At 42.4% G+C, this 24,847-nt stretch overlaps 2 protein-coding genes across 2 annotated transcripts; both read left to right on the top strand.

The window, feature by feature from the left end:
• Positions 1 to 9,652: 9,652 nt before the first annotated feature.
• LOC118217415 (26S proteasome non-ATPase regulatory subunit 3-like) lies at positions 9,653 to 17,840 on the top strand. Its single transcript, XM_035399381.1, has 12 exons — positions 9,653 to 9,983; positions 10,579 to 10,769; positions 11,469 to 11,606; positions 12,256 to 12,392; positions 12,691 to 12,881; positions 13,212 to 13,315; positions 13,556 to 13,670; positions 13,765 to 13,884; positions 14,622 to 14,725; positions 14,818 to 14,973; positions 16,159 to 16,209; positions 17,343 to 17,840. The coding sequence occupies exons 1-12, from the start codon at positions 9,824 to 9,826 to the stop codon at positions 17,418 to 17,420; spliced, it is 1,545 nt and encodes a 514-aa protein (XP_035255272.1). The 5' UTR covers positions 9,653 to 9,823; the 3' UTR covers positions 17,421 to 17,840.
• Positions 17,841 to 20,501: 2,661 nt separating this feature from the next.
• On the top strand, positions 20,502 to 24,847 carry LOC118217223 (granulocyte colony-stimulating factor-like). The gene is made up of 5 exons (XM_035399075.1): positions 20,502 to 21,037; positions 21,610 to 21,782; positions 22,874 to 22,978; positions 23,368 to 23,508; positions 23,877 to 24,847. Exons 1-5 carry the CDS (start codon positions 21,022 to 21,024, stop codon positions 24,063 to 24,065), a joined length of 624 nt encoding a protein of 207 aa, XP_035254966.1. The 5' UTR covers positions 20,502 to 21,021; the 3' UTR covers positions 24,066 to 24,847.

Below are 24,847 nucleotides of genomic sequence, written 5' to 3'. Positions count from 1 at the left end.
GTGGTCAGGTCCAGTTTAATAATTCATCCGGGAGAGCTCCACTAAAAGCATGAGTGGGTCCGCTTATGGAAAGCACCGCTGTGGAAAAGCAAGGCCCTCAATCTGATGGCACTTCCTCTCCCATGATGCATCGCACACAGCCTAACAAGAACAAGCAGAGACAGCAATAAGGTCACGTAAGTTTTGGGGGGAGGCGTTTTTTCCAGGTAAAGACATTGCATCATCTGTGCTTTAAAAAGCCACGCATGTGAACTGTATAAACAAGTCCAGTCTTTGATCTACATGTATGTGGCTAAGGCAAAACCAAACTCTTGTCCTACTAATAAATTAGTATTCATTTATGTCATTTTAGTCTTGGATTTGTTTGGATGCTTTGAGTCCAGTTTATTGTACATTTCACGTGAGTAAATTAATAAAACAATAGAAAATCAGATCCCCTCTTTGTCAATAAAGTATAAATAGTGAGAAATGCACATTGGCTGTTCAGAATACATATTGTTAAAAGTTTTTTAAAAAACCTGCTCTACTTCCTCAAAAAAAAAAACAGCTTGAGTGGGTGCTGGATCCTGGTTTAATGAAAATGTATAAATGAAAAGGACGGCACTCACATTCTTCTAAAGATTTTTGTTCTATTCAGAATACAAAAATAGATATGGGTCAGCAGATTTCATCATCAGCATATGCACAGGCTAAACCCATTTGTTCCAGTTTGGCATTTCCATGCTGGCTGTATGTCAAATCAGAACACATTCGGTTTTCAATTACTTTTTTAAGTCTCTTCATGTTCGATGTTCTCTGTTGAAATGAAAAGCTTTTGCTCTCTTCCTTTAAAAGTGATGATTAATCAGCTCAGGGCCAAGTCCTGCAGAGTGGTTGCCAGGTCTCTAGATTCACAAAATAGCTTCACTGGACGTACCATCCCCTGAATGCATTGGTGTAATAAGGCTGGAGTTCTGTTTCTCTGGCTCTCAGCACTGTTCATGAATTTGGTTCCAGCCAGTCTTGAAGGAGTTACTGCTGGCTTTGAGAGCCAATAAATATATAATGTGTTCGCCCCATTCCCGCGGATAAAATAAAACCGACTTTTATGGGCCTTACCTTAAAACTGTGTGTTTGTCTTACGTGCTTAAGCTGGAATGACAAGCTTCTACAGGAAGCTCCTCACAGACCTGTGTGGAGATGGAGGCACTGAGGAATGCTGTGATAATATTCATATTGTGATACACACACCGCACTACTGTGTATGAACACGGTGAGGGCTGATTCCTGTCATTTGAAGGTCTTAGCTCTCATTCTGTCATAGTTTTGCTTTCTTCTGATCTCTTCTTCTGTCAGTAATATAGTCATGTTGACTCACAGTGATAGAAGAACTCATGTGCACACACAAACACTTGTTCTTTCTCTTTCTGATAGTAATCTAGTCCTGTTGGCTGGCGGGGAGAGATGAACTCAAGTGCAGGTAATCACACACACACACAGGTCGATGGGGAAAATGTACATATCTGCTCTGGAGAATGTACACACCTGTCCAGGATGTATACTATTGTATCTGGGTGGAGGGCACACCAGAGGCCAGGTTCCCGCAGTGGACCGGTGTCTGACAGCACCACTGTCACTGCTGTCATTCTGAAACTGGAGACGCGCTCTGGAATTACTCTCTGGCAGACTGCAGCGTATCTGTCCCTCTCATTCTGAAAACCTCATGGAACTCTAAGAGGCTAAAGTCAATTAACACAGGGGGTAACAATTACCATGGCCAATTAACCCATATATTAAAAAAAAGAAAACATTAGCTACATTTCTGTAGCCACCCACAAGTAGTAATTCCCAAGTTGTCAATATTGCAGGTACCTTAACCGTGATGCATGAAGGTCTTAGGGTGGAAACGCTGTTGCTGTCTTCTTGATAAATCATTTAAAAATCACCTTGTCTGGAAGACAGTGACTGTCCTTCAAGTCCTCATTCGTTTGTACTGCGCAACACACCTGCAGCCTTAGTAGAGGTTCTGTTCCTGTCCACAGGCTCATCTGCAGCCTTAGTAGAGGTTCTGTTCCTGTCCACAAGCTTGTCTGCAGCCTTAGTAGAGGTTTTGTTCCTGTCCACAGGCTCGTCTGCAGCCTTAGTAGAGGTTCTGTTCCTGTCCACAGGCTCGTCTGCAGCCTTAGTAGAGGTTTTGTTCCTGTCCACTGGCTCGTCTGCAGCCTTAGTAGAGGTTCTGTTCATGTCCGCAGGCTCGTCTGCAGCCTTAGTAGAGGTTCTGTTCCTGTCCACTGGCTCGTCTGCAGCCTTAGTAGAGGTTCTGTTCCTGTCCACAGGCTCGTCTGCAGCCTTAGTAGAGGTTCTGTTCCTGTCCACAGGCTTGTCTGCAGCCTTAGTAGAGGTTTTGTTCCTGTCCACAGGCTCGTCTGCAGCCTTAGTAGAGGTTTTGTTCCTGTCCACAGGCTCGTCTGCAGCCTTAGTAGAGGTTCTGTTCCTGTCCACAGGCTCGTCTGCAGCCTTAGTAGAGGTTTTGTTCCTGTCCACAGGCTCGTCTGCAGCCTTAGTAGAGGTTCTGTTCCTGTCCACAGGCTCGTCTGCAGCCTTAGTAGAGGTTCTGTTCCTGTCCACAGGCTCGTCTGCAGCCTTAGTAGAGGTTCTGTTCCTGTCCACAGGCTCGTCTGCAGCCTTAGTAGAGGTTCTGTTCCTGTCCACAGGCTCGTCTGCAGCCTTAGTAGAGGTTCTGTTCCTGTCCACAGGCTCGTCTGCAGCCTTAGTAGAGGTTCTGTTCCTGTCCACAGGCTCGTCTGCAGCCTTAGTAGAGGTTCTGTTCCTGTCCATATCGCGCCTGTAAACGATACTGCTTTTGGGTCCCCTGCCGAGCTGTCAAAGCTGATGAGTGGCGTCCGCTCGCAGTCGAGTCACGAGCGGTGCCACAGGAGCCTGGCGAACAGCATCGCCAAACTTTCGGCATGTGTGTGCCCCTAATCCTTGCGCTCAGTTTGGGTCAAATTGACTCGTATTAAACTTAATAAAAGGTGGAATGCCACTTTTGAGAGATGTATTTCACTACCAGTGACTAATTAAACCAGTTGTTCTTGTTTTGTGTTTCTGTTTGTTATTCATCATCTGTATTTGCTTTGTCTTTTTTCCTTATGGTTTCTTTGAATATGATAAGATAAAGATGAAAAATAATCAAGAATGTCAGTTCAAAATAACAAATATCAATAGTCTACTGAAAATCTTATTCTTTAAATCATGTTTATTTTCCACAGATAAACATGATTTATGCTGTCATTATAGTCGATTATATATTAAAAATATAGATCACATCATTATCACAAACAAATGACAGTTTCATTGTTAAATGTGATCTAGTAGTGATAAACGGCAACCATTAACCGTGTATATTGGTTATATTGTTTGGAATTGCGAAGAAGATAAAATATATTGCGTATTTTCGCATAATTTTTTTTTTCTGTATTGCTTTAAAATCCCAATACTGTCCTGGGTATATTTGATCCTGGCCAACAATTTGACAGGTGCTAATACAAAAAACAGAACATAATGGTTAAAGAAATGGAATCTGCTGAAAATTAATGCTTACATTTCAGCATTGAGTAGATGCTCTTATCCAGAGCAACTTACACAGATGAAGTTTTAATGTACAATCCATTTCGACCATTGGATATTTTACTGAGTCAATTCAGGTTAAGTACTAAACCCAAGTACCCAGGCATTTAAAGGTCTACGTCAGGACCCTGGCCTGAATTCAATCAATATTCTTCCCTTAATGTTGACTCGTGATTGAGTGCAAGTGCAAGTTTGTATCTTCACAAACACGCACGTTTACAAGGCCTTAGCCATTATACTACACTGCCGCCCTTGGGTGTGTCACTACACTAAACCACTAAAACACCTTAGAGCAAGGATCTGCAGCCCTGGTCCTGGAGAGCCACAGGGGGATGCTGGAATTTGTCTCCACCTTAAAACCAGCAACCTGTTTAGATCCAAGAAACCAGGTGAGGTGAGTCAACTGTGCAATGCGCTGCCTAAATAGATCAATTAATTGCTGAGTAACAACAAAATCCTGCCCATTCAGTGGCTCTCTGGGACCATAGCTGCAGACTACTGCTTTAGCAGAATAAGTCACTCAACAGCCCATTAAGCACTATTTTTAAAAATGTATTTCTCTTATTTTCTATAGAACCATTCCAAATTCCCAAGTTTAACAACTGAGTTAGTGCTGATTTACTTTAAAAATCATTGCATTAAAAGTTAGGCATGTTTGCACTACACCAATCACATAGTTATTATTTGTCAGATGGTCAACACATCTTATTAAGCTGCAACTCAGAGTTTACCAAGATCTTTACCCCATGCCCCCCCCCCCCCCCCCCCCCCACACCAAGCTTGAAATTCAAGCACCAACTGTGTAGCTTGATTCAAAGTCTGCAAACTAGAACGTTATTGTTTTTTTCTTCTTCCCTGAAACAGTCATAAGTTCCCTGTAGGCACAGCTTTCAAAGCCAATTATCTCAGCTCCACAGCATTCGGCCCCGCCTCAGTGATCAGCCTCCCTGCTGTCTCTGATTGTGCCGAGGGGGACTCCCCAAAAAACACCTGCGACCGTCCAGTGCCCAGCGGGGACGTGGCGGGCTGCTCGACTGGCATAACCTTACCGTGGGGGGACGGCAGCGGGAGCCCCCTAATCTCTGCTGCTGGGATGGGGGGGGGGTCACTGAGGATCTCACATGCCGAATCCCCTCTTCTGCTGCACCCTCTCCCAAATCCCGACCCCCCCAACCCCTCCCCCTTGTCTCTACTCTCCAGTGGGTCCTTAAATAGCAGCTTATGATTAGCCCCAGCCGCATGCACAAGGACACTTATTACACAAATCAAGGTCGATATGAATGAAAAGCCATTCCAGAGATGTATAAAAGGAATCTGCAGCTGACTTGCCATATGCAAACACTTTTAACATGACACGCTGGCAATAGCAGGGTCTATAACAGCTCACCAACACAGTTTAACTGATACTGAAGGTGGATCAGCATAGAAATGTATGTATCCTTACAGTTATACGATCCCACGGCACTAGCAGTAAACTTTGGGAATCTTACTACGCAATTATTTTTCACATGACCTACATAATGAAAAACAATTTAGTACAAATGTTGGCATTATAGAACAGGAAATCAGGTGTGTTAAATGTAAAAGTAAGCCAAGATCTTTCCTAAATATTTATCCACAGTAATCTAGTGACTCCATAGTTTATCACAAATCTCTCTGAATCTGGAGATCAAGTTTGATCACATGATTTTAATTTAGTCAAAAGTAAATGGCAAAAGACTACATTATTATTATTGTTATTATTATGATTATTATTATTATTTTTACAACAATATGTAGCAGTTAAAGACTGCCAACAAGCCAGAACCTAAACAGTAAAAAAAAAAAAAAAAAAAGAAAGAAGAAGAAAAGCTGTGATACTCTCATGTTTTGGGAATAATGTGGTGGCATGGTTATCCGCCATTACAACTGCTTAAATGTCGAAGAAAAAAAATAGAAAAGCATTCAGTCAAACAGCGGTTTCACTGGTAACCTAACCTCATTGTCCCCCCATCACTTAGCTGCAATTAATTCAAATGTCAAAGCAGCTCACGTTGCACCAGGTGCAATAGCGGATATGTCCCCGCCCTCCCCCGAACACGCTGGACTGTTGTGAGTGTTACCGTCACTCGGTAATGGGACACAACGCAGCAGATAGGGTGGCTCTAGCAGAGCGTGACAAACGCCCGGGTAAGGTTGCGGATTAACATACCTCCAGATAGATCACGTTTTGGCGGGGAACCATTATGTTCTGTCTGGGACCGAGAGCTTCCTGGGTGGTGTGGGCTTTGCTCATAGCAGTCTTGTGTTTTAATTGGAGCGAGTAAGCGCCGCGTACCACAGGGAGCCGTCGCAGCTTGGGATCACGATTACCCCTATCGCGGCAACCTCTGATCTGCTCCGTTCATCTCGCCTTTTCAAATGCTTCTCACATGCCAATGCCCCCCGTTTCCTTGGTAACAAATCCCCCAAAACCTATCTGCCTCATGTTTAACAGTAAATGTAGCGCTCTTCTTATTACGTAACAGTATCTCAGTTCTTTTAAAATATTATTTTACTTTGGTATAATTGCTGGAGGAATTACACGGAAACATGTGAAGAAATGTCTCCAACGGAAATCTTATTGTAATTAATGAAGAGATGAGATGAGCATTTCAATTGCTGTCTTGTGTGACATTAATTGTTAATGGGACTACAGGAATAATTGCAACATGCACCTCAGCCTCTAACCAACTTCAGCACATTCATATGTTGGATACAGGGTCGCAATAGGGACTAATGTAAACATTTAAACATGTCTACCTGTTGTGCTATCTAGCTGTTAATAAAATTGCCACAAAATCTGTGTGTACGGTAATTAGAAACTGTTCAGGGTGTGTGCGGTAGGCTCCAATCTAACAATGCTTACCAATGTTTTCATACTGTAGCTAGACTCCCAGACTTCTGGAAGTTGTTACATTAATTTCAAAAGAGTATATTTTCATTGTGATAGAGCCGGTTCTATCCAGTTTTAATTAATTCCAAACATGCAGTCATCTGGTTTTGCTTTACAAAGCTAAAATATGACTGTATTGGTTCTGCCCAATGACAGAGGGCGTTAGGTAATGTTCATTTGGCAAAGTTTGCCCCATTGAAAATATGCCATGTGATTATCTTTATCCTGAGGGAATTCTGTAAGGTATGAGGCCATACACACACTCTCAGCAAGGACGCGTTAATATCCAATGTGGTACAACTTTTCTGTTTCTTTCAACATATTGCATCAAAGTTACTACTTTTGTGTTACAAATGTACAATTGATGTGTTGTGAAAGTGGACTTTTTAGCATAGGCTTTGCTGAAAGTAACACAAAATGTGTTGTCCATAACTTGACATGGAGGTGTGTTATAAAAATGATACATTGTGCAATGTTTTTAACATCTGTTCTGAGAGTGCACATCCATGGTGAATGCTGAATGCACAGATTACCAGTACATCACAAGGTCCTTCTCTTGCCAGCAGGGTGAAGGTTAGACTCCAAAGGAGAAATCATTTCTGACTAACAGACAGAAGATTTGTAATCATGCATGTGACCTACACTCTCAAAACTGATGAGTTAAAAACAGCACATAGCAGGTAATTTTCACACAACTCTGTGTCTAGTTAACAACCACATATTGTGTCATTTTCAACACAGTAACACAAAATCTTCCTTTTTAACATACAAGCTGCATAATTTGACACGAAATGCATCGGAAGTACCACAAAAGTAGCCACACTAGAAGCGTGTTGGATATTAACGCATCCCTTGAGAGTTATGTTATATAAAATCATTGTACTGTCACATTCTAGGCTGCTGATACGACTAACATGGTCTCGACTCCTCTATCCATTTTTTCTCTCAGTGTGAATTTCTGCTCTCGCATATGCAAGATCTCTTTTGGGAATGAGCTGGTACTTGAAATCTGTGTAATTCTGCAAGATACATGTGCAGGCTTAATTGAACTGAATGTGCTCATCACAGCGGGACATTCATGAATTTCATAAGCTCTAGAAGCTCTACACCATCAATGTATGGTTCTCTATGCTCTGGGTAATAAATACTGATGATGCTAGGTACCTTTTAGATGAGCATGTTCTTAAAGTGCTATTAAAAATGCACGCAAAGCTTTGGCTTTGTTTGTTTTCTGATCATCAGTGAATTATAAGAAATATGAATATAAGGATCCATGAATACCAGAAGTCACATGTGGTAGAAACATATTTCTGTCCACTTTAGCATTCATATAATAGCAGAATACTAAAATACCAGATATTAATATAATTATTAGCTGTATTATAACAGCCTCAATTAGTGAACCTTGAGAAGTTTTTATAGGAACGAGATCATTCACAGTTGATCATTTTAGTTTTGTCTGCTTTTAAAACCAATTTCAGCAGTTGCAGTTGGAATTCTAGTATTTTAAAAGAAACTTGTAGGTTCTCCAAAGCTTTTGCCAAATTGGAAGCACCACAGTAAACTACAGTATCATCAGCATAAAGATGCATGTTTGCAGAAGGACGATTTTGTCCTAAATTATTTACGCATATAGAAGGACCCAACAATGAGCCTTGTGGCACCCCCTTGTGGATAAATAAAACATCAGAAAAAGACCATCTCCCTGAACACATTGAGTTCTCTGTGTAAGACAGGAACAAAACCATCCAATTACATGGTCAGACAATCCAGTACTGAAATCACTTAATGGTATTGCACCAACCCTATTCAGCAGATATGCTTTTAAAGTATGTGCCCGGCAGATCCCTGAGGTCCTCTGGTACTGTCCTTCTGACTGTTCCATAGGGTTGGGGCCAAGAGAAGTGAGGGGGAATTCAGTTTGGCCCTAGCCTTTGGAACAGATTGCCAGAGGGACTGTAGGGTTCTGCATCTGTGGACACTTTCAGAAATATTTTCAAGACTTACCTTTTTAGCATTGCTTTTAGTTAGTCCATCCATATTCTTTTGTAATCATATTTTTAAATCATTATATTAATTTTTTTATCTTATCTTTTATGAACTTTTATGGATCACCTGATTTTTAAGTTCTTTATTTTCATTTTTGTGTTCAGCACATTGTGTTGCAAATTTGTATGAAATGTTCTAAATAAAGGCTGATTGATTGATACTGATCCGTTTCTCTGTCATCATTTCATGGTCTACAGTGTGGGGAAAAAAGGCTTTAAATAAATCAATGAAACATGAAATACATTGCCACTTTTTATCAGACGCATCAATGATACCATTCACTACCTCGTCAGCTGCAGTGGTGGTGCTGATATATTTTCTGAAACCAAATTGAAATGTTGATTAAATAGTATTGCTGTATCAGAACTCATTTTGTTGGTTGCTTACTGGTGTCTCCAAACCTTATAGCTGATAGTTGTGCTATTGGCCTCTAATTATTTAGATGTGATGGTTTTCCCCCTTTTAACAGGAGAAGAACACAAGCTTTTTCCTAATTTTTGGGATTTTATTGCAAATCAGAGTAAGATTCAAATATGGGTCAGAGGTTCTGCAATAAAATCAGCTGAGAATAAAAATAGGGTTCCAGACTGTCATGCCCTGCACATTTTCTTTTATTTAGATCTTACACATTACGCATTTCATCAACAGAGAAAGGTGTGAAGTTAAACTCGTGATCAGTTTTAATAGGTTTGACATCCTGATAATCCTAAAATACCAAAGCGTCTGTAACTTGACCAAATAGAAAACCTGATGAAACAAAATGTTTGTTAAAACAATTCAACATCTCTGTTTTCTCATACACAGTGGATGAGCTATTTACAATACATAAAGGTAAACCAGTGGAGCTGTTTTGGTTTATTGATATTGTTTTTTTTTTTTTTTTTTTTGTTTTTGTTACGCCTAATTGCAGTTAGCATGTAACGTTCTTATTCATTGACTGTAAGTCAGTTTTATTCCAAATATAGAGTGCGATCTTTAATGGGAGGCAGTATTTATTATCCAATTGAATTTTAGTGCCGTGCAAATCTATGCAGTATATCCGCCATCTTGCACTCTGGCCTAGCTGAGAATGATCCCTTACCTCGGCTAGTATTGCCTAGTCCCCACAATGCCCTGCGAATCAAAGATAGTTGCCAGTCATTGTAGTAAGTGAGTTTCACAAAACAAAACAAACATTGACGTTAGCTATCAATAGCTAACAATTATATATTAACATTAAAGTTTAACAGTATATTTAACCGAATAAGCAGCATGAAGGAAACCGCAGCGAAGCGCCGCGAAAAACCAAGGGATTCAAAGCCTGAGAAGCAAAAAGAGTCGGGCCCCGAGCCGCAGGATGTGGAGATGCCGGAGGAGGACGCAGCTACTGCGGGAAAGCCGCACAAGGAGCTGGACACGCTCACACTTGAAGGTAATTTGACGTGAAATGGCTGCATACATTCTCAGACTGAATTAGCTAGCTGTTGTTGTGACTTTCAAGCCAGTCGCTTGTTTGATAACGTCACATATATCAGTTAATTTACTAGTATGATCGATCTGTCAACACAAAATGACACTTGAGCGAAAGCGTGCAGCCAGCTAATTACTACTAGTTATCTAACTAAATGTGATCTAGAATTGCTACAGCATAGTAATTATCTCCCTGATTTGCCTCGCTAACTATTCAGTACCTGCATTATATCGTGGAAAGTGTGCAAGTGATGTATGGTCACTGTATCGTATAGCTAAGTTAAATTTACTTGAATAAACTTCAGATTTAAAAGCAAACAGCTAACTAGTGTTGTCTGAGCAGCTCACCGTAAAATTATAAGAATGGCAGATAAAGGAATGTCTTTAGAACGACGAAAAATGAATTAAAATGGGCTATATTAACGGTGACTTTCGAGCTACTGATCTCTCGAATTGAAAACCATAGATACTCATTTAACTCTTGCATTTAAAACTACGGAAGATGGCTAGCGGAGCGGTGTAAAGTTGCGAGTCGGTGCTTCTCTCCTCTGTTGCAGATATCAAAGAGCATGTGAAGCAGATCGAGAAGGCGGTGTCAGGGAAGGAGCCCCGGTTCGTGCTGCGTGCTCTCCGTGCGCTGCCCTCTACCAGCCGCAGACTCAATCTCAACGTGCTGCACAAGGCCATCTCCGGATTCTACACGTCCAACGCCGCGGGCAAGGAGTTCCTGCTCGGCTTCTTAGAAGAGGTGAGTCTCCTCCTGCAGCAACAGTCAGAGCCAAACCACGTCATTGAGCATCGAGCTGGTCTATCACATTCAGGCACTTACTGTAGCAGGCTTGCTTGTGTGATTACGCAACAAACAGTGCTGATGCTAAGTCATGGCGATCCTAGCTCAAACAGTAGTAAATACATAATACAGTATAATACTGTTTTTACCAGGAGTGCTCCGAGCCCTAAGTTAGCAAAGTTTTGGGAGAACTGAAGATCTGCTTGGTAGTCTCTGTCAGTGACTTGTTTTGCCATCAAGACTGGGGCTTTGTGCAGGAGATGTGAAGATTAGCTTCAGTTATTCACAGACATCCTCATTTCGACCCAGAGCAGTCCAGTTTTTTTCAGCCTGGCAGGATAGCCTGTTCACTCACACGACAAGTGAAAAGGGCAGTTAGTCAATATGACTAACATGCTCACACAGGTATCTCAATTTCTCAAAATATTGCCTTTGATCCCAGTACATCTGAGTACTTTCAGTCTGAAATTAGTTTGTGGACACATCTGGCATAGCATGTTTCTGAAAGCGGTTTCAATGGTAGAATTTCAGTCGAAGCATTTGGATAGTGCGCATGGGCAGCTGTTAGGAAATGCCTCTTGTTTGTCGGACACATTTCGCTGTTCGTGTTGGAGCATCACTTAGCATCCTGGTCACCACCTCTTGTCCCTCCCCCAGCCAATGGACGCGGACGGTGACGTGCAGTTCCGCCCCCGGACGGGGAAGGCCGCCGCCACCCCGCTGCTGCCTGAGGTGGAGGCCTACCTGCAGCTCCTCCTGCTGGTCTACCTCACGAACAACAAGCGCTACACGGAGGTGAGCGTCGGAGAGAGGGATCTGCTCATCTGGCCTGAAACGACTGAGGCTGGTCCTCCTGCTATTCAGGAACCCAAGCTGGAGATTAAAAATAAAATAAAAATTGCACCCAGTACATCATCAAGAACACTTTCACTTTCCAAGTCATGACGTGGTCAAGAGGTGTGGTTACTAAAAGATGTGACCGACAGTAGAATTTTGTAATGACACTACATTCAATAATATTGACATGTGCACATATAGTGCATGTATGGAATAAATCAACACAAAATAGTATTTGCAACTGCCACTGATATGAAGGTTGCATTAAATTAGATTTGGGGCACCAAAATTTAATTTGTAATTTCAGCAGGCACCTCACATTTGGTGCATCATTATAAGCACTCCTGTGTATATAAATATATAATATATACTTTCAGCCATTCCGCGTCTTAGAAAAAAGTGAATGTAAGGACTTGAACTCACCTGTTGGAGGCTTCTATCCACCACGCTCATCTGATTTCCGTAAAACCCGGACTGGATCAAACTGCTTTACATCTGGAGTGTTATTTCTGAGAGTCTTTCTACGCTATCTGTAATAAGGCCAAGAACAGATTGAGATAAATGGATGTGTGTGTTTGTTCCTCCTTCCCCCCCATGCCCCCCCCAGGCTCAGAAGGTGTCGGATGACCTCCTGCAGAAGATCAGCTCCCAGAACCGTCGGGCCCTGGACCTGGTGGCTGCCAAGTGTTACTACTACCACTCCCGCGTCTACGAGTTCCTCAACCAACTGGACACAGTGCGCAGGTAGGCTGCTGTCAGCTGCTGTGATGGCTTATTGGGTCATTACATTACATTACACTTCATTACATTACATTACCTTACATTACGCAACATTACATGACACTACATTACACTAGACTACAGTAGACTACACTACATTATATTACACTACACTAGCTAGATTGCATTACAGGTGTTTAGGAGATGCTCTTTTCCAGAGCTTTTGAAAGAGAACAGTTAGGAGTTTCATTGATGTAGTGGATTTCAGGATAGTGGATATTGGTGCGTGGCGTAAATCTCCCAGCATCCACCTCTCCCTCAGCTTCTTGCACACCCGCCTGCGGACCGCCACCCTGCGGCACGATGCGGACGGCCAGGCCACGCTGCTCAACCTGCTGCTGCGGAACTACCTGCAGTTCAACCTGTACGACCAGGCCGAGAAGCTGGTGTCCAAGTCCATCTTCCCAGAGCTGGCCAACAACAACGAGTGGGCCCGCTACCTCTACTACACAGGTGAGTAAAACAGTGCTGCACAGGTGAGAAAAACAGTACTGCACAGGTGAGAAAAACAGTGCTGCACAGGTGGGAAACACAATACTGCACAGGTTAGTAAAACAGTACTGCACGGGTGAGAGAAACAGTACTACACAGGTGAGAAACACAGTACTGCACAAGTGAGAAAAACGGTACTGCATGGGTGAGAGAATTTTCTGCCAAAACAGTGGGTGTTTGGTTTGAGTGATATTAACATGTAATTGTTTGTCCTTTCTTGCTCTCCTTCTCCCCCCCTCTCTCCCTCTCCCTCTCCCTCTCCCTCTCTCTCTCTCTCTCTCCCCCCCTCAGGTCGCATTAAGGCCATCCAGCTGGAATACTCGGAGGCGAGGAGGACTCTGACTAACGCCCTGAGGAAGGCTCCTCAGCACACCGCTGTGGGCTTCAAACAGACGGTCAGCCTCCAAATCCACAAGGAGCACATAAGCATTACCTGCATTACATTACAATACATTACAATACATTAATTTGGCAGCCGATTTTTTCCAAACCGACTTACAGTAAGTGCATAACTTAAGTGCATAACCTGCAGATAGATGTGTACACAGTGTCGTTCCTGATTGTTTTATGTGTTATCTTTAATAAAATGCCAACTGCGATGACGCTTTCTCTCGTCCATCTGGGGGTCCCCGCAGGTTCACAAGCTCCTGATCGTGGTGGAGCTGCTGCTGGGAGAGATCCCGGACCGTCTGCAGTTCCGCCAGCCCTCACTGAAGAGGTCGCTCATGCCCTACTTCCTGCTGACCCAGGGTACTGCTCTCTCCTCCCTGCGCCGCTCGCTCCGACGCTCGGGGAACGAGCTGCTCCTTAACACTGTCCTCCGTTCCTCTTTCCCCCTCTGCAGCGGTGAGAACTGGCAACCTGGCCAAGTTCAACCAGGTCCTGGAGCAGTTCGGCGAGAAGTTCCAGACCGACGGCACCTACACCCTCATCATCCGCCTCAGACACAATGTCATCAAAACAGGTGAACAGCAGTCAGTATAGCTACTGGGTACAGGTTAACAGCAGTCAGTATAGACACAGGTTACAAGTGAACAGCAGTTTGTATAGACATAGGTAACGGTTGAACAACACGTAAAAACTTGCACGTGAGACAAAACACACTAGAAATGATTTGTAAAGGGAAACTATCCAGTCGCTTGTAGCAGAGACAACCGAATGGGATTGTGCTAATAGCTGCTGTTGAGTTTTGCTGCCCTACCACAGCAGTTCTCCACTACTGTAGGCTTTGTCTATGAAAAGATTGCTAGCTACTTACCACCCTCGTGCCACCCCCTCTCAATACCCAAATGTGAACAGGAGTGGCAAGTCATATTTTCCCGTCTGCTGTTGTATTGGACGTCCTGTATTGGGGGCATTAATCCACAGACATGTTGGAGCGCAGTTATTATCAGCAGAGAGTACAGGGTGGAGTCTGAGGAAGACCTTTATATGCAGCTTTAATATGCAGTCATTGGGTGCCCATTCAACCAGCAGGGGGTGCTATATAGCAATGACCGCAGACCCCTAACCGACTAAACCCTCCCGTACTCGCACATCACCCTATGGCGCTACCGGCCCCGGTCCACACGGGCACGGTTTGGTTTGGACCTGAGAAGGTGCGGCTTATCTAAGTAGCCGCTGTCCTGGAGCAGGAAATGGGGCGCTTTGGTTAGTAACGGGCGGGCGGCGGGTGACGGCTTCCTTCCTTTCCGTTCGCAGGCGTACGGATGATCAGCCTGTCATACTCGCGCATCTCGCTGGCGGACATCGCCCAGAAGCTGCAGCTGGACAGCCCGGAGGATGCCGAGTTCATCGTCGCCAAGGTAACGGGAAGGGTCTCCCCCTCCGCGAAGTGCCCTCCCCGGCCCATCCACAGAACAAGCTCACCCCAGCCCCGCCCCCTCTTTCCACACAGGCAATCCGCGATGGCGTGATTGAAGCTAGCATCAACCACGAGAAAGGCTACGTCCAGTCCAAAGAGACCATGGACATCTATGGTACCAGAGAACCACAACTGGCCTTCCACCAGAGAATCTCCTTCTGCTTGGATATTCACAACATGTCTGTCAAGGTAAATAGCCGATTGTGTGCAGACCTGGGTCAGATACGTATTTGTTTTGGATTCAAATACTTTTCTACGCTTTACTGATCTTGCCTGGTGTATTGGAACCAATGAAATACTCTCAAAAAGTGCAGACCCCGCCTTTTGGTCATATTGGCAGGCTCAATTACACCAGGCAAGATCAACAGAGGACAGAAAAGTATTTGAATCAAAAACAAATACACATTTGTCTGCTTGTGTGTCTTAACGTGACAGGCCCACTAGTTTTACTTCTATTGCCATTCAAAAGATGTGGAGTGGAATCTGTCATTCTGTTGTACAGAAATGTATTTGCTCATGGATCAAATGTGAATGAGTGTTCAGCATAGCTCTTTATTAATTCTGCTGTGCACAAGGAGATTTCTTCAAGCACCTGTTATTTGTTTATCCTCAGTATGTGTGAGGGTTTCAGGATTAAGTTGTGAGCTAATAAATTATTTTAACTCTGCTCTGGTCACGAATGTGACATTTTGAAGGTGGAACTTGGGCCTCTGAGTTGTCATTTTGGTTTTAGTTCTGAATTTGTTTGATGGATCATTTTGTTAGATCGTACCAAAATGTGTAGTTCCTGTAAAAGGAATGCATTTCTGGCCCTTCCTTATTGCCAGATTATAATGTACTGGTTATATGCGTGAATAGAATCACATTATCAATTTCTGTGCTACCAAGAGAAAGATGCTTTTGGGGGAGAACCCCCGTACTCCTATTGTTTGTGAGATCACTACTCATAAACATGCTAAACCAGTGCCAGACCAGTGACGTTTGTCAGCAGGCTGTTGTGTGTAATATTGATTGTATTGGAAAACCTGAGCAGGCTGTTGTGTGTAATATTCAGGCTGTTGTGTGTAATATTGATTGTATTGGAAAACCTGAGCAGGCTGTTGTGTGTAATATTGATTGTATTGGAAAACCTGAGCAGGCTGTTGTGTGTAATATTGATTGTATTGGAAAACCTGAGCAGGCTGTTGTGTGTAATATTGATTGTATTGGAAAACCTGAGCAGGCTGTTGTGTGTAATATTCAGGCTGTTGTGTGTAATATTGATTGTATTGGAAAACCTGAGCAGGCTGTTGTGTGTAATATTGATTGTACAGGAGAAGCACTTAAACTGAGAAAAACACAGTAACCACTGCCATTGTGCTTTTCCTACCATAGGCGATGAGATTTCCACCAAAATCCTACAATAAGGACCTTGAATCTGCAGAGGTATGTTCCTAAGCTTTTACACAGTACAAAAAGCGACTCTTGTAAAGACACAGTTCTGTACATTAGTGCTTTGTGAAGTTTCCAGCTGTCTTTTTTGGAGAATTTCCACTAAATTGAGTGTTTAGATGCAGCTGTTGGAGCAAACCACAAGATGGCAGTATTGCAAAGAAGATAATATGAATCACAGGTTGTATGCTTAGTTGACTGGCAATCCAAGTTCCCACAGTCCTTTGAAAATGTGAGTGGTGGAATGGCTATACGCATGTGATGTACAGGAAACCCTGTTGACGAGTCTCCCCGTACCATTGTACGCTTCCCCTCATATGCAAAAAGATCAAACCAAAACACCAAGTCATCAAAGTAAGACACAATTATGATAAAACAGATCAATGATCCTGCTTGTATCAATGATCTTGGTAAGCATATCACACCAGGTTAACCTTTGTAACTGGCTGGGCACTGACCAATAGGTATCAAGATCTGTAGTCAGCACCCCACCACCAAAGACACCTCCTTGTTCCCCATGGCATCAGCTTTCCAACAATACAAAACATGATTACACTGATTACACTGTTCCCTTGACTATCAAGCACAATTTACTGAACTGCCCTACCTTTAATGCCACAAGGCAACTGTTTTTATCAGGAAGTTCCATGAATGTTTTTAACAAGGTGTCCCCTGAAAGAATTTTAGAGCTGTTATCACAAATACATTTGAAACATCTTATGTAGGTTTTATTTAATTTTCTGGTTTTCTATTGATCAATTTCTACTTTTTATATATTAAAATGTTATCATTACCATGTTCTTGCCATGAAATGGCCTTAGATGCCAACATGGCTCTAAATAAAAAAAATTAAAAAAATTAAAAAAACTGATTACACTGTATTGTTTAGAACCTAAGTTTTACATAGTGCTGATCCAGTAGGATGTTTTGTAACTGAGCACTGTCTCTTTATCACACCTGCTGACTCCCTGTCAGCACAGTAAAGTCTGGTTTCTTTTGGAGGTCTAGTAAGTAGCACACTTCTCTAAACCGCCTTACAGGTATACCACTAACCCTGTGAAGTCAAAGGAAATAGCATACACCCCCCCCACCCCCGCTTGAAATGCCGTGTGCGTTTTTCTCCATAGGAACGTCGGGAGAGAGAGCAGCAGGACCTGGAATTTGCCAAGGAGATGGCTGAGGATGACGATGACAGCTTTCCTTGAACAACGGAAGAGCAGCAAGATGGGCACCACCCCCCCACCCCACCCCACGTACCTGGTTATCATCTTTGTCATCACACTGTGGAGGTTGCCTGCAGTGACAGCTGTCATTCTTCAGAATACAAGCCGATTTATTAACTATCATTTATTAATTAAAAGAAAGTGAAACGGACAGATGATTTGGCTTCTGAAATGTGAAGATGCAGTAGTCCAGCAGACAGCTACCTGTTACAGAGTGGTTTCTGGCCCTGACGGTGTATTCTGCATCTTGCATAAGACACTTTCAGAGTGACTTGTGCTGAGTGACTTCTCAATTTCATGGTTTTGGTAAAGTATTTTTTAAATGGCTGATTCTGTATTTACATTTGCAAACCACATCCTCCACATTTGCACAAGATGATTATTAAAAGGCCTTTCCCACTACTGTTTGGTTCAAGTCTTCATGTCTAAACACTTTTTCACACTCGGGACTCTGACTTTTATTTTTTGGAATTAACCGAATAGCACAATTGCGAAAAATTAAGTTGCGATTAAGCCAAAAAATGTTTCCTGTTGTGGAAGTGGACTTCTGTAAATCTGTTACTATAGAAAAATGACTCTGCAAATCTGCCAACTTTCACCCATCAAGAAACGGTGGCATGTTGTGGGTCGGAGGAGCAACACATTTTTATATTCAGAAAAAACGTCTTGGCAGTTGGATCTGTTTAGCTAAAGGGACATACTTGCACATGCACACTGCGTCGATGTTTTGCACCCTGATTGGTCTGCTCATCCTCATGAATATTACCTATATAGCCTGATATAGATGCAGAATTGTCTATATTACTACCTTAATTTTTTCTTAATTTTTCCCATTTTTAATGGCTCATGCCTTAACAAAATTCAGCAGAGTTATGAAGCCGTAATAAAATTGGATGGAGTACAATTTATTAGTTTTTAGTTTGTTTAGTATTTATTTTAGTCTGTGCAAATTGCTGTCAGCTAGCTTGACAGAGTATTACTCTAACATGAGTAATTTGCAGGTGTTGAGCGTGATTTGTTTTAGAATTATGTATTGCTAGAAATTCAAATGAAATAATGAAATCTTACAGTTCGCAAGGACTATTTAAGAATTTGACAAAATATTCAAAATGGCTGAGAATGTTTAATATGATTATTCCAATACAGCTTATGGCCCTTTAAAATTGATCTATAGCAATCTTTATAATACACCGGTGATTGCGAAATGAGAAAAAATAATTATGGAAATGAAAATATGTGACAGCATACTGGGAATTCAACATGGCAGATCACAGCAGACTTTCTGTAATCAAAAGAAAAATGTGTATTATAGCGATTATAGTATATTATATTATAGTATATATTTAAGCCAGTTTCAGACCTCTTTGTTCTGCTTTATTAGTAAAATAATTAAAATTTTAATAGCCCAGTGTGGGCGTTGGAGTAATGTGGAAGTAAAGATTCATATTCTTCACAACAATCTTGTGCTTCTAGAAGATTCTGTCAGCTTTTGCCAGTGAATACCCTCAAAAGCTCTCAAAGTCATCAGAAAGACCTATATATGCTTACGAAAGGGTCAACTTAAGATTGGAAGCAACTTGTCGTTTGCAGAATATATTTTCTAGAATGTTTGGAAATCCCAGTTTGAAAAATACATCCCAAATTGTTTTGAACCTAGGAATACCCAACACCAGAGTGTATTTAGTGTACTTTGTAATATTTTGTATTGTCTTTCACATGCTAAATTGTAAGGCCTGACATCCATTCCATTGCAATCTAGGTATTTCACTGACAAATTGATGTCAGTGGTCACGGGAAATCATTCACAGTCAAGGAAAAAGTATTTTGCAAGCGTGAACGAGAACAGTGAGTTATAGGAGCGACAAATCATCACTTGTGTAATATTCACAGAAATATTGGTTGCAGCTCACAAACTTTCAGTCCAGATCAAGTAAAATACTTGATAATCACATTTCTAATATGCCCAGTAGATTCAGCATTGTTATTTCCGTTGAAGAAATTGTGAAGAAAAAGTGAAGCTACACCAACAAATCAATTCAGGAAAGTCTTTCCTCTTTCAAAGCCAATACACTAAACTGCCACTGTGCGTTGCTTAACAGGAAACTGATTCAACTGTCACAACTGCATGATTTTTCTGTCATTGATTCCAAAGATGCTGACAAAGAGATGCCTCAAAAGACAACTTTTTTCCCCCGTTTATTTATCCTAGTGAATCTCATTGATATGTGAGTTTATTTTTCATGGGAGCCCTTGCCAGTCATCGGGTTGTAAATGGCCTAGTACAGGATCCATTGGATTGTTCAATAGCTTTGAAAGCAGACCGTCACCGTTACATTGTGGTGAGGTCATGCTGGCTTGTTCCAAGATTAGAGAATGGTGTCAGACACTTTTAGCAAATGTGGACAGAAAACCAGAAAAACATATTTTGTTCCCACATCTATGCATGGACTACGTGGAAAATTTGAATGAAATCAAGATTGATCTCCGTTATTGTAACACATCTAAAGAGTTACATTACATACAGAAACATCACAATACATAAATCAGAAACAATTAGCCTACTGTCACTTCTTCAAAATTGATATTAACACTATTTGGTCAGAATAAATCTTGATTGTACAAATACTCAAAAATAATACAAACACATTAACCCATTAATGCCCAAATGTTTCAAACAATGTTATGAATTGATGCATCTGCAGCAATCACATATACAGTGTATAATGTTTGGGATAATTGGACATTTTTTTCTTGATTTGGCTCTGTATTCCAAAATTTTCGATTTGTAATCAAACAATTCACATGTGGTTACATTCTCAGCTTTGACTTAAGGGTCATTTATGCACTTGATTTCACCATGTAGAAATTACAGCGCAAAGTCCCCCCCCCCCCCCCCCCCCCAATTTTTAGGGCACTGTATTGTTTGGAACAAATTTCTTCCCAGGTGTTTTTGATTAATCAGGTGTGCCCAACGTATTAAATGTTCTGTAATTTAAATTATTACAGAACTTGAGGAGATTGGATTCGTGAAAAGCATTTATAATAGAGAACAACTGGAAATCGATTTCATTATTTGTTTTTGACATGCTATCCAATGTGATAACGTAGATTAACCCCCCACCCCTCTAATGAATAAATAAATAAATAAATAAATAAATAAATAATGTGAAGGCTCTAAATAAATCCATAAATTTACGCTGCTATATCCACATGAATCCAGTGATATCACAGTAACGACACCGAAACCGCCCTGTAAACCACGCGCAACAACCCACAATGCTCCAAACCTCGGGTATACAGGTGAATCCCTCGTAAAACCCCGCCTGAAGGTAAGGCTTAGAAATAAAAACAGTTTATCCAACAAAAAAAAAGAAAAAAAAAGAAAAACTAGCCAAGAAACGTGCGCATTTAAAATCATGACGGTAAGCTCGTCATGCGTAAGGCGAAATTTCAACACATTAGTTGGAACTTCCCGTTTTGATTGATTCATTTAAAGTATAAATAGTAAACAAATCTCCCATTCCAATCATTTAGAATAGTTTCACGTTCCCTATCCTTACACAGGCGGTTAGGCTCAGACAGAATGCACACCATCTACAGTAAGTAGTTTTCTTTTTCGCTTCAAACTCGCAAAAAAAACCAACATTTTTTTGAACCTTCACTCCACTCGATAAATATGTCGTTTTGTTTGTTTCTTTTTGTGAAATAAAGTGTACTGTTCTGGACAGTCGTATGGGATAACACATAATTGTTATTGTGACTAGCCTGTTCCTGACACTTCTGGGTGTTCATTTAGGACTCAAGTGTGAGCATCCCGTGGAGGGAAGACAAATCTAGTATTCAGGAAGTTTGAGTGTTATTAAACTAAACCAGGTAGACTAGTTTAGCCTGTGTCATAAACTCCTCTCAAAAAAGGTCATGTGCAGCCTATTGAGACTTTGGGGGAGCATACGGAATGCATTTTCCAAAATAGTTTGCTCTGTCTCCCTTCAAATATAATCCAGCAGTCAAAACATCCAGGTTGATCCGCAGTTTCACGGGTTGTGCGTAATTTGTAGACATTCTCGAGGCATCGCTTCCTGCCAAACTGCATTCCTCCCTTCCTGATCCTGAATTAGGAACGTTCTGCCTTTGTAGAGGTTTGCTGATCAGAATTTGTTCCCTCCGGTAGTCCTATCGCTGCTCTGCGTGCTGGCTCTCCTGGCTCGTTCTGCGCCGCTTCAAAAGTGCTCTGGTAAGATTGGCCTTCCCATGGAGAACTCCGAATTCCAGAAAACCGTCAAGAACTGCAGTAGTCTGGTCTACAAGGTCCAGTGCGACATCCCCGAAGTGAAGAAGTCATGGGTAAGTGATGTGGGGTACAAATTTCTGCGTTGATGCAGTTTAAAGTTGGCTGTAAGCAATTCTGAATTTTTAAAAAGCCATGTAAGAATGGAGTTGTGCTGATCAGAAGCAATCGTGAGTAGAATTAGGATTTTTTGTCCTGATAAAGATAATTATCAGTGCTGCGGGCCTGCTGCATTCTGCCTAACAGCTACACAGTTTGTCATCTTAAGCTAACTCTACTGGTAGGCTAGTAGAAACCAGAACGACTGGACAAAAAATGGTCGGATTTCAAAAAAAATATTTTTAAATGATAAAAATATCACTTTTTGGGTTTTGTAAACCTTCAAACCACAAATTTATCAGTAAACTAAACTTGTAAACTGACATCACATCTAAGCTTAATTGAGCTGAGGTTTCCCGTTGAAGCTTAAGCTTGGACATGTGTCATTCAAACCAATGGAAATTTAGTTGTGTGAATGGTTCACTATATTAAGCTAGTAAACTGTGTCTGTACAAGCTTACAGGCCACAGCTGGCCAAACACAAGCAATGGAATCTGAAGGTCCGTTACATCACATTACAGGCATTTAGCAGACTTATACTTGTTATATACTGAAGCAATGCAGGTTAAGTTCCTTGCTCAAGGGTACAACAGCTGAGTCCTACCTGGGAACTGAACTAGTGACCTTTAGATTACAAGACCATCTCTTTATCCATATGCCAAATATAATTTCTGAATGCAGCTTTCTCTGTGTCTTCGGAAACAATTGACCAAGCAAGGCCATTAATTGCACTAATTAAGGCCAAAGTCTAGGGCAGGACATGTTCAAAAAATTATATTTGTAAATCATGAAAATTTCAAACTGCAATAACAATTTGATTTTACAGGAAGACAGTCAATGGTTTTTATTGTACAGATCAGATTCTCCGTTTGAGGGATGTTCACCTGAAAATCTGAAATTGCTGTTTCCTCTGTGTGTGTGTGTGCGTGCGTGTGTGCAAAGGCAAAAGTTATATCTGATTTGGACTGCCACTGATGTTTTGCCGAGTCAGCATTTCTGGATGCATCTATGTTGTCAAGGTAACGGTGGCTATTGCTTGCTCTCCTAGGCCTTGAGCCTCGACTCTTCTGCTCCAAACCTGGAGTACATAGTGTCTACCCTGGGAATCCCTCCCTCCCCCACTCTAATGGCTCTGTCTGCTGATTTTGACATGGTGAGTAGCATTATGTGTCTGTGTGTGTGCGTGTGTGTGTGTGCATGTGTGTGTATGCGTGTATGTGTGTGTGTGTGTGTGTGCACATGCGTGGACATCGGTGTGTGTGTGTGCATATGTATGTGCATGTTTGTGTTATTTGGTGTGCTATGTGTGCTTGCAAAACCATCTCCATACCTATCAAATCTAAAATATATTTATATTTATTGGAGTATGTCTGAGTTCTTTCTACATTTATGATATGTGACTACAGGTTGTGTAGCCCTCGGGTGATGGCACCTGTACCCTGCTCTGTCCTGTCCTTTGTAATGAGAGAGAATAATGCCTGCTTTGGGACGAGCATGGATGTGGTCGCTTAGCAAAGCTGACCATGCATTATTTTCCTGCAGGAACTGTGTCTGAACCGCATGTACGAGGGGCTGCAGCTCTACCAGGACTTGCTCAGTGCAATCCGTGATCGCATTTCCAACCCGGAGAAGGTGACAGACCTGCTAATTGACATCAGAGACCTCCTGACTCATGTACTCAAGGTAAGGCATGCTGTCAGGCAGGCAGACAGACATACAGACATACAAACAGATTGATTGTTGCATCAGAGCTGGCGATCGCGGACCAGGAAACTGGCACAAAGAATAATCGCATCAAAAATGCTATTCGCACCCCTGAATACGGCACTATTAAAATATAGTTTTTAAAAATCCAGAAACATTTCCTGAACTGTGCGGCCCAGGGATGGTTGTGGCCCTGAATGACCACATACAGTGTTCATGCCAGGAGCCAACTCTGTGTTGCATACTGCATCAGTCTGTGCTGAGGCTGAGTAGGCAGCCCTGCTCGTGAAGGCTGGTGGAGGGCATGCATGTTGACAGCGTGTGCACGTGTCGTGTGTGTTTGACAGATGCAGGAGCTGGCCCAGCTGAAGCAGGGGGTGCAGTACGGAGGCTCGGGGCTGTCCTCCCGTCTCACCAAGGAGTACGAGGTGCAGGTGGCCGCGGACGTGGTCCTGTCCCAGCTCCTGTCCTTCTCTCAGGACGTCTACCGCAGCCTGCGCAACATTGGTCTGGCCAAATCGGCAGCGAGGTGCTGAGCTCGCCCACCTGTGTCCGTTGTCCTGGGAGTTCCAGCTGAACGACCATCTCATCGCTTCAGTGGGTTTTTTTTTTCGGTTTAAAATTTTTTAATTTTTTTTTACATCATTCCCATTTTCAGTGCCATTTGAAAGGCTGGAGTATATCTGTTGGGCCCGTCCTCTGTCAGTTTGGGACAGCTGAGTCGATGGTTAATGACCATGGAGGACAATCTGCAGACTGTCAGGGTTTATACCACTGCGTCTTCACCAGTTACGTCACTCCAGGTCAGGGGTGTCCAATCGCTACCAAAAAGCGCTGGTGTGGGTGCAGGTTTTTATTTTAGCCCAGCACTACGACACCTCATTCTACTAATCAAGGTCTCGATTGAAAACCGTGATTAGTTCAATGGTTGAATCAGGTGGCCTCATACAAGGACCTGCACATACATCGGTCCTTTTCGGTTAAGATTGGACAGAATTTCCCCGGCAGCATTTCCACCGTGACAAAACTCTCTTCGGGACTTCGGGAGGCCGTTCCAGGCCATCGGGCAGCTAGCGAGCTAGCGTCCTCAACAGCGCTGTCTGTGCTGATTCTCCAGGGTTCTGCAACGACGACGCCGCAGATCCAGCTAGGTCAGAAGCTTCAAAAGCACCCGGTGTCTGAGGCAGGCTTGTGTTTGCGTTTTTAACCATGGGGGTGTTCTCCCTTTGAGAACATAGGATATCTGCCCTGGTCATCTGTGCCACCCTGAAACCAGTAGGAAAACCCCCCATCGCAGCCTCCTCCCCCCAACCCCTAA

Source organism: Anguilla anguilla, chromosome 17 (genome assembly GCF_013347855.1).
Source record: "Anguilla anguilla isolate fAngAng1 chromosome 17, fAngAng1.pri, whole genome shotgun sequence".
NCBI lineage: Eukaryota > Metazoa > Chordata > Actinopteri > Anguilliformes > Anguillidae > Anguilla > Anguilla anguilla.
This window is presented reverse-complemented; position numbering and strand designations above follow the sequence as displayed.

What these genes read in the sequence shown, in the direction of transcription:
- LOC118217415 (XM_035399381.1), top strand. Translation starts at nt 9,824, where the DNA reads ATGAAGGAAACCGCAGCGAAGCGCCGCGAAAAACCAAGGGATTCAAAG. An exon ending in GGACACGCTCACACTTGAAG is followed by an intron (nt 9,984 to 10,578) that starts GTAATTTGACGT and finishes CCTCTGTTGCAG; the next exon opens with ATATCAAAGAGCATGTGAAG. An exon ending in CCGAGTTCATCGTCGCCAAG is followed by an intron (nt 14,726 to 14,817) that starts GTAACGGGAAGG and finishes CTTTCCACACAG; the next exon opens with GCAATCCGCGATGGCGTGAT.
- LOC118217223 (XM_035399075.1), top strand. An exon ending in CCGAAGTGAAGAAGTCATGG is followed by an intron (nt 21,783 to 22,873) that starts GTAAGTGATGTG and finishes TTGCTCTCCTAG; the next exon opens with GCCTTGAGCCTCGACTCTTC. An exon ending in TGTCTGCTGATTTTGACATG is followed by an intron (nt 22,979 to 23,367) that starts GTGAGTAGCATT and finishes ATTTTCCTGCAG; the next exon opens with GAACTGTGTCTGAACCGCAT.